The sequence below is a fragment of the Nicotiana tabacum genome, chromosome 12, assembly GCF_000715075.1.
Source record: "Nicotiana tabacum cultivar K326 chromosome 12, ASM71507v2, whole genome shotgun sequence".
NCBI classification, from domain to species: domain Eukaryota; kingdom Viridiplantae; phylum Streptophyta; class Magnoliopsida; order Solanales; family Solanaceae; genus Nicotiana; species Nicotiana tabacum.
This window is the reverse complement of record NC_134091.1, coordinates 39,983,267-39,996,497: the sequence shown is the minus strand read 5'-3', so window position 1 is coordinate 39,996,497 and position 13,231 is coordinate 39,983,267. Positions and strand designations below refer to the sequence as shown.

Sequence of the window (13,231 nt, the reverse complement as noted above, 5' to 3'; positions counted from 1 at the left end):
TATATATATATATATATATATATATATATATATATATATATATATATATATAAATTATATATATTTTATATACTTTTTCGACTATCGAATATAAATAATTTATGGCACGCGCTAAAAGCGAGAATACCCAAAACAATTCCTAGCACATAAGGGTTGAGCTTGAGATGGGCTCGGTTGGGCCAACCCGTTTGATACCTCTACGGTTTGAAACACACGTGAGGAGTGAAGGAGTCAACATATTAGAGTAAGTATATAAACTTTTAATATATTATAAATATTGACTGACCTTTTTATCATTTGAAATTAGTACATTCCATCCTGACTGACAAGATTGTATATTAATGAAAAACAATTTGATTCCTACTGAAAACGTACTTTCCTCGCGGAAAAAGAAAAACAAAAGTATTTTCCTTTTTTATTAGCGCTTCGCTTTCTTCCGACTGCTCTCTCTCGCCGCATAAGTGAAGTTTTTAGGCTCTGGTCTCTACTTGTCTTGTTGGTATCAGACATAATCCATCTTTCCTGTGCTTCTGGTCCAGGTAATCATCTCTTTCTCTTCCATTGGAACGTTAACGACCAAGCTGAAGTTTTAGTATTTGTTTCCGTCTTCTGAAATTTCATGTCAAAATTCAGTTTTTTGGGTCTAAAGATTCTAAATAGTAATAAAGGCTCTTCTCCCCTTTTTTTGGCTGTAAAGACTATAAAGATCAGGATTATTTGCTCTTTGTGATTGCTGTGACTATTAACCACACTCTTTTGACATTGATTTATATTTGTAGTTGGAAGAAGAAAGTAAAAATCTAAACTTTATCTCATTCTGGTAGTTTTCATTCCCCTCTTTATCTTTGACTAAAAGCCCCTTTTGTTATATAGGAGATTCGTGCATTCCATGGGGAAAAGATTGCGGCTTTACAACTATTTTGCTCTAAAGAAGGTGACATCTTGACTTTTAAAATAACATATCTCTTTTGTCTGATTTAATTGAAATGTTTGTTGTCATTCATATTGCTTTTGTTTCATTCTTTTTTTGTAGTGTCAAAAGAGAGTCTGCACTGCAGAAGATCGCATTAGTCAGTTACCTGAAGAAATTCTGGTATATATATTATCTTTCCTTACTGTTAAGGAAGCAGCTGACACAAGTGTCCTCTCAAGGCGGTGGCTAAGGTTGTGGACATGTATTCCTCGGCTTGATTTTGATGCTACCAAACCCTTGGATGAAGTAGCCTCACAATTCAAGCTACGGAAAAGGCATATGAAGAAGTATCTGAGATGGGTCAACCGTACTTTGCAAATGTGTAAAGGACAAAGACTGGACCAATTCCGGGTTAATTTTGATTTAAACAAATTTGCGCAGCGTGAGATTGACAGTTGGCTTGAATTTGCCCTTTCTAGGGAAGTTCAAAGACTAGAATTAGACCTATTAAAGGGTGGAGAGGACATTCGTGATTTTGATTACTGTTATACTTTTCCAGAGCGACTCCTTGGTCTCAATGGCTTTTCTTCAGGCCTACCTCATTCTATTAACTTCCAAACGTCCCCACTTGTCAGTCAGAATTTCAAGTCTGTTAAAATGCTGCTCTTGAAATCCGTAAATGTGACGGGCGAAGTTCTTGAGTTCTTTCTACACAATTGTCCGTTTCTTGAAAAAATGGTTGTTCATGGATCAGGAACATTGGTAAATTTGGAAGTTGTTGGTCCATCCCTCAAGTTGAGACACTTGGAGATATGGTACTGCCTCAATGTGGAATCACTTAAAATTTGTGATACAAATCTTAAAACACTTGGGACTTCATCAGGAAAGAAATTACTGCTTAAGAATGTCCCGATGCTGGTTGAGGTAGACATTTTGGGTTGGCCATACACCCATATTTTGGATGACATATCCTCTCATCTTTCCTGTGTTCTCTCTCAGCTGGAGGTCCTCACATTACATGCTTCTCATTCTTTGGTTAGTAAACAAAATTTACCTAACCTACCTTTGTTTTATGGAAAAGAGATCTGGCGGACAATTCCAGTTTGTGTTTTCTGGAACTTATGAAAGAGATGAAACAGTAGATGTTTTGATGAATTAACTCTCCCTATAAAAATATTAAATTATATGTGCGTACAGCAGTTAGCCTTTTGGTGCAAATTGAAGAATGTGCATGAAATAGAGAATAGGTTAGAGTTTATTAATTCTCTACAGGCTTAGCTGCTCAATATGTTACTTTTGTATTTCAGCACTATCTGCAGTAATAAAAGTTTTACCTTACCTATCGGAAAAAAATATAATTTTGTCTATCTACCTTTGTATTGCTAGCACTAACTGGTGCCTTCTCTGTAGTTATTTTTGCAGGAAAATTTGGAGCATTACAATTTACCTGAACTAAGTAAGCTCAAGAAATTTGTCTTAACTATATTCGGACGGAAAGACCAGAGTCTGTTAGGTTACACGTCTATCATAAGGGCTGCTCCACAGTTGAAGGAATTTGAATTACAGGTAAGTATAAAGTTTTGAGTTCATTTTCCTCTTTTGCTGATATATGGTCTGAAAATCGTTTTAGCAATTTTGGTTTAAGGAGTTATTGATGCTTGTTCTTGCGTATCTTACTTATTTAAGTTGTCGAGCATGAGTTGAAACAATTGTGATGAGCTGAGTTATTGATGTTCGTTCTTGAGTATCTTACTGTTTCCTCAAAGTGATGAAACAGTCGCTTTACACAACTCTGCTTGTTACCGTGTCAAAGAAGATCAAACTTGTCAAGTCTCTTGGAATTGAAAAAAGGAACAGGAAATAAAGTCATGGTATAGGTAGGTAGAGCATCCAACTCAATTGATGCATTTTTTGACCAAAACCCATATCCTTCAATAATGAAAGCAACTAGCCCCAATATATATGATCATATTTGCACCGAAGGGTGTGGCTTAGTTGTCAATGAAATGGGAGGAGAATCATGAGATCTTAAGTTCAAATATAAAACCACTAGGTGATTTTTTTTTCTTTTCTATTTGCCTAAGCCTTTGACAGAGTTACCCATTGCCTTTGCTAGTGGGAGGTAGCAAGTATCCAATGTAATTAGTCGAGGTGTGCACAAGGTGGCATGGACCATCGCTATAATAAAAATGATCAAAAGCCTTTTCGATTATCCGATATCTAATTTCTATATGTGACTAGGGATGCCTTGTCTTATCCATGAATCAAGATGTTCATTCATTAGCAATGAAGATTGTACGCATGATTTGTCTACCTTTGAGGAAAGCCAACTATTGAGAGGAGATCAATTTTCAATATTCTTCTTTAGTCTATCTACTAACATGTTGGTAAGGATCTTGTAAAATCTGCAGTGCCAACAAGGATAGTAGGTCGAAATATTTCCTTGGCACTGGGTTTTTGTGGGATAAGTGCAATAAATATGACATTTATGCTTTTGGTGAAGTGTTCATATCCGTGATTTTTTTTAAAGGATTGAGAAAGTCCGGACACACCAACATTGACACCCACAGTCTATGTTGCTCAAACTCTCCAAAAGTCTAAGTTGCTCTGACACGGGTGCGGGTGTCCGACACGGGTGCGGATCTAGAGTCGGATCTTTTGAGATGGAGATTTTAAAATTCAGGGATACGGATCCTAGAACTGACACGGGTGCGGGAATCCGACTAAAAATAATTCAAAAATAAAAATAAGAATATCTCTAAATTATGAGAAATTATATGGAATACTTACCTATAGCTTGTAAAGTGAATTTCTTTTTTATTCTCAAGTTGTAGGCGCGCTTTCTTGATTTTCTTCCATTCTTAGATTCTCCTACAGGTTACACAAAGTATATGAAAACATAGTAGATATCATATAAATACATAAGTAAAAGAGTTAGATATATAAAGATAAAAGAAAACATACCTTTTAGGCTTTTACTGCTTTTGTCGAAGAACTTGACCTTGACATGAACATAAAGAATAAAAGATGTAAGTATCATTTAGCAATTAACATTTCTCTCACAAGTCACAAATTATGAGAGTTAGCCATTCTCATTAAGTCAATCAAAATAAGCATGAACACCAAAAAGGCAAAAATAAACTACAATTGCAATCACCATTCGAGCATTTCCCATACAAAGTTACATTAACATTGAACTATATAAACTAATAAAAAGTAGGAGAGGATAACTATTAAGTTTTAGCATTTGAACAATAATATTTAGTATTCTTCCTCAATATTTTCAAGATCAATTTCTTGCACTTCTTCAATCTCATCAAAAAAAGATTACTCCTTCTAGTTGAGGTTCATCTATTGATAAGTCAAGTAGATCATTGGTGGCTTCGTCAACATCAAAACGGTCTCCACCTAAAGTAAAATTAAAATCAAATGATTTAAAAAATAAAAAAATACTAAAGGAAATATAAATTCAAGAAAGCATAGATTATAGACATACCCACATCCCAATACTTGCTTGGGCACTTGTATATTTTTCTTTTTGACGAGAAATCAAGCAAAGATTGTAGTGCACAAAAACTAGATCTTCGGCTCTTGAAGTCTCTAACTTGTTTCGTTTGATGCTATGGATCAACGAATATGTGCTCCGATTCCTTTCACAACAAGAAGAAGAAGCCGGTTGTGAAAGCAATTTGTACGCCAAGCTTTGCAAAAGTGGAGCGTTTACACCATGGTTAGCCCACCAAGATAGAGGCTCCCCATACATCATAGCTTCAACCACATGAGGCTCACTAAAGAAACCACTCCCACTTGCGAATGCTCGATACTCCAAAGATGCTTGTTTTAGATCATTTGAATCTTTAAAGTATCTTTGAAAGCATTTAACTCTATTGAAGGAAATCTCTCTATCCTCATTTGAAGCAAGCCTTCGAACCCCATTGCCTTCCCCTTTAAGCCATGATTCATGGTAGTATTTTGGTACCAAAGAATGTGCCATACAATGTAAATGGGTGTTACTCTTATTCCACCTAGCAACAAGAATTTCTTGAATTGTATCAAAAAAGTTTGATTGCCCGATAATAAGATCCTTTCCTTCTTGTTCAAAAATAATTGCTTTCACCTTTTCGATCATTGTATCCCACATATCATAAACAAGATGTAACTTTGGAGCATCAAGATCGACACTTCTAAGCATAGACACAATTGGTCTATAAACTTTAAAAAGTACTCAATCTTATCCCACCATTGGTCATTCATTACAAGGGATTTAATTCCACGCGTTTTAGCTTCAATCACTTTATCTCCCTTATAATTTCTCCAATCATCATCCAATTCCAAATAATTCCAATTTACTTTAACTAATATAAATTAGGTGTTCTTAAATGCTCTAATTCTTGATTTAGTTTCTAAAATTCACGATTATTCTTCTTTGTCATTTTTCTAAATTATTTTAGTTCATTCTCAAATCATGTGATTTATAATTAGCCTTAAAATATGTGTCACAACATAGCATATAATGGAGACCAAAAGGGTCAATTTTATTATGTACAATTTATAAATTTTCCATGATCTTCGCGCGAACATAATTTGTCAAAAATATTACATGCTAATAATTAATTTAGAAATTATCCCTCGTTTCTGTGAGAAAGAAATTATTTATAAATAGTATAATTAGGTAAATTAATAAAATTTGTTTATTTAGAGTATATACTTATTTGTAATATATATGAAGTTTACTCAAATGAAAAATGTGTGCCTTTAAAGCATAAAAAGAGAAAATTTAGTTGTTTATTATTTTGATTAAAACTAATTATTTTTGGTACAATTAAAACTCTAATTTATATAAACTTAAAACTCTTGAACATAGTATACGTAATGTTTATCTCATAAACCAACGTGGCAAAGTATTAGCAAAGATGTCGATTAACAAAGTGGTTAATTCCTAATTAGTCTCTAAGTCTTCTTCTCCATCCGATCTTCTCTCGCCTCTTCTTCTTTCCTTCTCTGAATCTTCTTCCCCAAAAAAACCTTTTCCATGTCTCTGTTTTTTTCCAGTACAACACGACCTATTTGAGCCCTTCCCAATATGCCTCAGTCCAGTAGTCTACCATCCATCTTCAGCTTCTCTACCCTAAAAAAAACACATGAGCTCTTGATTTTAGAGACCTGCAGCATGAACAAGAAGATTGACCAAGACAAAAAGCTTCAAATGAGACAAAAGAACTAGTATAAATTACTACATAGCAGCGAAATTAAAGGTATTTCGTTTCCCATCTCTTCAAATCTTTACTTAGGGAAATCAATTCTCAAAATTTTTCCCAAAATTTTGGTTAACGCACCCGATCTTGTATGACCGGATCCGACACAGATCCCACACCCTTACCCGTGTCCTAAGTTGCGCGGACTCGTCGGTTTTGGCATCGTCCCCGTCCCGATACGCGACGGGGACGGGATACATCCCGGATTCGGTCAACCGACTTCGGATACTTTGGCCGACCCAGCAGCGATGTAGATGGAACTTTGCGTTGAATGACTTTCATTTTCTATTATGAGGGAAGAACGAAGGGACGTGAATAACTATCAGTAAGAGCTTGAAAGAAGTAGGGGGATCTTGAGCATCTGTAAGAGCTTTAAAAGAATTTGGGGAACTGAGGAAGATGACCTAGAAGAGACGATACAGTTCCTTCCTAAAGCACTCTTAATTGTAATAATAATATAATAATATAATAATTTAATAAGATAACCCCTTTATTCTCCATTACTTTTTGTCCCCTTTATATAATACTATAATAAGATAACCCCTTTATTCTCCATTATATGCTTTTTGTCCCCTTTATTCTATGTACTTGTGACACGTAATTGAAAGGTTGCAATTTGCAAATGTTTCTTTCTCATACAATATACTCCAGTAAAATAATTATTAGCATATTGAATTTTTGCTATTTAATTTATATATTTTAATCGCGCAAAATTAATTTATACAAAATTATTTACTAGTTGTACATAATTTACTACTTGTATAAAAAGCTAACTATTATATTAGGGATCCCGTATTTAAAATATAATTAATAATATTTAAAGTTATCGAAATATTTGAAATGTAATTGTATGTTTGATAGGAACCAAGGATGAACTTTATCTGACTAATTTAATCGATAACAAAACATATACACTATTATATTGGGGATCCCATCTTATTAGATCGTTTGATCATTCCTATCAGTACAAGTTTTGAAGTTTCTTAGCCGTATCCCCGCACCAGTATCCATATCCGGATCCGCACCCCCGAATCTTACAATTTAGATTTTGCCGTATCCGATACTCGGATCCGTCCCCGTATCGGATACCCGCACCCGAGTCCGAGCAACATAGCCCGTGTCAATGTCGTGTCGACACGGGTACGACGCCCAAATTGTCGTGTCCGAGCAACTTAGCCAAAAGTGCCGTCAAGGTCTGTGTCAGATCCTCCAAAAATAATGTATTCTTTGAAGAATCCGACATGGGTGCAATAACATTTTTGAAGGATCCGCGCAACACAGTGACGAGCGCAAAACACAACAATAATTGTTGCTCGCTAGCCAAAGATAGTATTGTAAACACAGGGATTGGATTTAAACGATGTTCAAATAACATATGGTTTTCTGTTATTCAGGCTGATCAACACTTGATTTGAGGTAATTACTAACTACAATTAACTACTAACTAAGATTACGACTAATTGGAATTGATCTTAGAGAGTGAGAGTTGAACTAAATCGGATTGTAAGCAATATGAGAAATAAGGGCCGCGACAGGATAGGTGTAAGATATCTATTCGGAATCTAACTCTATTTAAATTCACTTCTAATGTTCTAATGATTCTCACGAATTCACTCGATGATTAGCTTAAACGTAAGGTTAAGATTCCTCTCTCGATTAAATCTGAACTCTACAAAAATAAACTAATATGAAGCACTGTGAAAATATGCAAGAACACGTTAATGGACTAGTCTTTAAGTAAACTTCTCTCGAATATTTTACTAACTTGGTCTAATCAATAATTCCAAAAGCTCTCTCGATTACTTAGAAGAATCACTAAATTAGACCAAACAAAATAATGAAAAGATAATCACCAAAATATTCCTCTTTCGATTAAATAAATCGGTGAATAATCGCAATCAATTCAAAGCTCCATAATCGTATTCAAACAATTAAACTAGAGTAAATCTACAAACAACGCTCAAAACACCAAATCCGTCAAAACCCTAGGGAAGAACTACTCCATAGATATGGAGAAAGTCATCACAAATAAGTTTAAGAACATAGAAACATCAAAGATAACTTTACAATACAAACTCTCGTTTTGCACCGATTGTTGGCAAGATAATTGATGAAATCTTATGTCTTCAAGCCGTGGTAGCTCTCTAAAACTCTCCTAGGTCCAATCCCCTTCAAAAATTATGTTTACAGTATATTTATACCGAGTATGGAGGGATTAAAATACCCTCTCTGAACCAAAATAAGATTACCTGTGCGAAAATTGCCCAGACGCGCCGCACTGGGCGCCGCGTTGTGCGCCACGTTAATGAAGGAATTCAGAAGCTTGCTCAATTTTGATGTCTGATGAACGAAATAAGAAAAACTTTGTCCCCCACGCAGGTAGACATGCCAATTATGAATATAGAATGTGAGTTCTTTGCTTATGCCAAACATTTGCATGCCAATTGTGACGTGGCATCGTTGTTTTATTCCCTTAATAATTGTTTCTCATTTTTTCTATGCATACTCGGTCATCGACCCCCGAACGCGATCCCAATTTAATTCCTTGGGTTTCTACTCAGACTTCAAAGCTCCAATTCATCCATTTTAGCTCTAAACTTGCTTCTCAACTATAAATCACATCCTACACAGCATAACACGTGTAATAAGTACAAAGTACTACAATTTAGGCTCAAATACAATCAAAGTGTAGTAATTAATTGGTGAAGTAAAGCCAAAAATCCATGATTCAAGCCCACCATCACATAGCCCATACTCAAACCATCAGTATTGAGGGCTTTATCTCTTGCATAATCTTTGATAGCAGCAGACACTTTTTCTTCCGGAAAAGGTTTTTGGATGTCAACATTATCATCCTCCGAGATTTCAGGAGTGTTGTCATGAGACCCAGGAAAAGTCCGAGAGTCTTGTTCCCTTTGAAGTTTCCTGTAGAAAGAAATGATTTCATCAATGATGATCCCCCTCTTTTGTTACCATTTCTCCCTCTATGGTGACACTATCAATGTAATTATATTTACGGTGCATTTGCCTTTATACCAAAGAATTTTTTGTCGTCCCCTTGCTTTAGCCAAATGCTACTCGATTTTTGCCTCCAAAAAGTTTTTCTTCCTGTTTGTCAATATCATCAAGTTCCATCTATCTTAATTAAAATATTGGCCAGGATATTTGATTTCCTGGTATCTAAATTGCCAAAAGAGTTTGAATTCCATCCCTTGATTTTAGATTTGGAGAATTTTAGCGTGGAAGTGAAAATGAAGTCAGGAGAGCCCTGAATATCAAAAGAATCCCACCAGTTTTTTATCATAACCCACAATTCTCTGCCTCCAACCATATTTGCTCTAACTTGAAGTAAGATCTTGACCCGTGGCCCCATTGGCTACACTGGAGGATTAAAGAGAGTGATGAGACAACTTTTCGGAGTAAGAATTGTTTGATAAAATCGAAACAATCATCCCACTCAATAGAAAAGAGAAATCTCTCAATGAGTTTTAGGTATCAGCCACCTACCAAAGGAGGGTCAATGAGTTCCAATTCAATGTGAAATCCATGAAATCCGTCATTCCTGGGGATAAGTCTTAGTGAAATTAAATTCCCACAAGTAATCCATGGGCCATCATGAAGTCCTCTAGTTGCAGTTAAATTGAACCACAAATCCATCTTCAACCTGGTATGTGGTGCATAAACTCCAGATAAAACAAAGGTGAAGTTCGATAATAATGTGTTTCATTTGCTTTCTTGAATTTTATTTTTGATTGGAATAATTTGAGTTGAATATTATTTGAAAAGAGAAAAAAAGAAGCAGACTGGGTTTTTATGAGACATGGGTTAACATATAAGAATAAGAACTTAAAAGTAGATGCAATGGACAAGCAAAATTTTGAACATCCTTTGGGCAGTCGAAGATTTATTACAGGTTTAACCGCTTCCCAACTTCCTCCAATTTCACTTTCTTGACCCCAAGCCTTTTTCCTCGCATGTTTACTTAATAGCTTATCATAGACTGCTAGTAACTCTTTAATTATAGTTGTCGCAATTTATATCTCAACTTAAGTTTAGCCAGGACCTGCAAGGTTGGTTGAACTTTGAAGCTTGCGCTTCCAAGCTTCATTTCTTTCTTTTTGAAATTTTACGTTGGGTAGCTTCACACAAAGGGGTAAGGTCTTTTAAGATTGTTTTTAGACTGAGAAAATGACTTTACATCGGCCAATAGGACAGTTGGCATATTCAATGTTGGAAACCTCTATGTATTTGCGCGTGTACACATGTATGTATACATGCATGCATTGTATGTATGTTTATAGATATATACATCGTAGATGTATATACGTATGACAGTGGTTCTTTCCATTTTCTATTGGGGTTAGGGGAATAGGTATGGGAAGAGAGGAGAAACTTTGTACTGACAACTGTCCCTTATATAAAATTTTAAAAAAAAACTGTACTGATAACTGTCTAGACAGAGAGTCCTCTAAATTTGCCTCTAGCGATTCAGCACATCCGAGCTTTTGATATTGAAGAAACAAGGTTTAGATATGAGGATGAAGAAGTATATGAGCAAAGTAGAATGCCAGGGAGTTCAATAATGCTAAACCCAAACAAGTTGAAACTTTCCATCAAATAGAACATGTGAACAGCTACAAAACTTCCCTAATCCATCGACTCTTTCATGTTGGTTATTTTGTTTGAAGAAATTTGAGATGAAAATACAGATGTTAACGGCGTTGTTGCTTTTTAAGCTCTAAATGTTGGGAGAAGCAACAAAAGGTGCTTTCCTACAGAAGGAAAATTCACTTATGTGATGGCAAGGTAGTGTTTAACCTTTCTCGGCCTTTTGGTTAAGATCAAGTGTGTGTTGAACCAAGTTACTAGTGAATTTCTACTAATAGTTAAAAAAAGTCAGCAATCCTGCATGCAGCTCAAATTTTTTTGGTTTGTTTGAGTAGTAAAGATTTTCTTACGTGGAGTCTAGGCAGAGGCGGAGCCATTGGATATGTAAAACTTATTAATTTAGAACCCAGTAACTTGAAAGGATTACAATCCCGAGGAGTCTAGACAGAGGCGGAGCCAAGATTTGAACCTTATGGGTTCGGGATTGTAATCCTTTCAAGTCACTGGGTTCTAAATTAATAAGTTTTACATATCCAATGGATTTTTTAAGACAAATACATGGTTTGAACAAAAGCTACTGGGTTCGGCCGAACCCGCATCCGGTACTCTGCTTCCGCCCCTGAGTCTAGATCACGGATAACTAGTAAATGGTGATTGAATAATGTTGACTACTAGATATATTACAAGGTAATGGGAATTGTTCATTCAGTCAAACAAGGGTGTCAGGTTTAAGTCCCATGTACCTTACTACCTGTAGATTGTTGTTCTCATGTTGTTCTGCATGTGGGTGTTATTCTCAATGTTATACTGATTTATTACCACCAAAAGATAAAGGCAGCATTCACGTAGGAACTTTTGTATTTGGTTCATCAATTGATGATGCTTGAGATACAAGGAATACGTCTCTAACCCTTTATCAAAAAGAAGGATGATAAGTGGTAGAAATATCATAGTATACATGGTAAAGTTTCCTACGAGGAAGATAGTGAGAGAGCGCCGAACTTTTAGTGCCATTCTGGGTGACTTTGGGACACAATTAACCTGACTTGTGGTGATGTTTGCTTTTACTGAAGTACACAGAGCAGGCCAGTTTACATCTTGAAGGGATATGAAAGTAGAGACATGTAGTTCCTAGTAGGCCTACAGCTATTAGAATAAGCAAAGGAGAAATTTTCTCTAAGAAAATTGAACTTTTCATTTGCACTCCACTTTTTAAGAACCAAAAATAAGGAAATAAGACATTCTTTAATATTCTTCTCTGTATTCCTCATCTTATTTCACCTTCCTTCTCTCATTTGGTAATAGTACTCCAGGGAATTCATTGAACATAATACTATGAGAATTAAAGAAACGACATGAGCAACTGCCAAAATCATGTTTCATTTGTTATCTGCCTCTAATCTATTATTACTCATTCTAGACCTGTCTTTCACCCTGCTGTTTACATATTTTACATTCCAAGTGAAATTCATTTTATTTATTGAGTTACTGAAATATCAACCATTCACGGAGGTATAATTTCCTTTCATTTGCATGTACTTTCTTTATCTTAGTGAGTTTTTCTTCTCATTTCCATATACTTTTGTTATTTGAATTTTAATATTTGTTCTATTTCTTTACGGCAGTTGACATTGTCATGTCCCTTCCAGTCAAACAGAGAGTGTAATAAAGCCATAAAATGTCCACTGCATCACCTCAAAGTGGTCAAGTTGTGTGGTTATTATAGCGGCGTAGTTCATCTTGAACTCGTGAGGTACTTTTTGGAAAATGCTGTTGGACTCAAGAGAATCATCATTGATCCTAGGAATCCAATTTTTTCTCGCGTCCCTTTGGAACTTGAGGTAATTGGGAAGCAGCAAACTGCAAGAAATCTTGCTAAGCTCCAGCTTGAAGGTGAAGTACCTCCAGATATTGAGTTGGTGATACTGTAAAATGTGTGTTTGTTATGAAAATAATAATGTTATTTTTCATTTATTAGGGCCTTCCCATTTAAATTTGTGCTAATAAGGGAGATTTGGTTCAGTATTATGATCCCACAAGGGGATAATATAATGTACCTGATTTAATTTTATAATTATTTGACCTCATTCTTTCTTTTGATGAATACCTTTCATTTTCTGAATAATGGAGCCATTCTCTCAAGGGAAGTAGTTGGGATTCAGTCCTGTAGTTTTAGCTCCAAAAGCTGCTTAAGATCATGCCAACTCTTCTGAATAAAATCGTATGGCTGTAATTTATTGTTACTAAAATGTATTAAAATCTGATTACTCTCACACAGTTTTTTAAAATCTGATTACTCTCACACAGTTTCAACTTCTGCTTCCTTAGATTCTTACGAAGCTCTAAAAGCTTTAGACCATATCAGTTGTCGTTTTCTTCTTCTAATTCACTGCTGCGTCTTTTACAAAGACCAACTATTTGAGTGAGGTAAAACTTTATTTTAAAGTACTAGCAG

The 13,231-nt window shown here is 35.4% G+C and overlaps 1 protein-coding gene across 1 annotated transcript; it reads left to right on the top strand.

The window, feature by feature from the left end:
• The first annotated feature begins 365 nt into the window (after positions 1-365).
• Positions 366-12,880, top strand: LOC107772043 (F-box/LRR-repeat protein At3g26922). The gene is made up of 5 exons (XM_016591524.2): positions 366-539; positions 874-934; positions 1,034-1,948; positions 2,324-2,479; positions 12,402-12,880. Exons 2-5 carry the CDS (start codon positions 890-892, stop codon positions 12,705-12,707), a joined length of 1,422 nt encoding a protein of 473 aa, XP_016447010.2. The 5' UTR covers positions 366-539; positions 874-889; the 3' UTR covers positions 12,708-12,880.
• Positions 12,881-13,231: the final 351 nt, after the last annotated feature.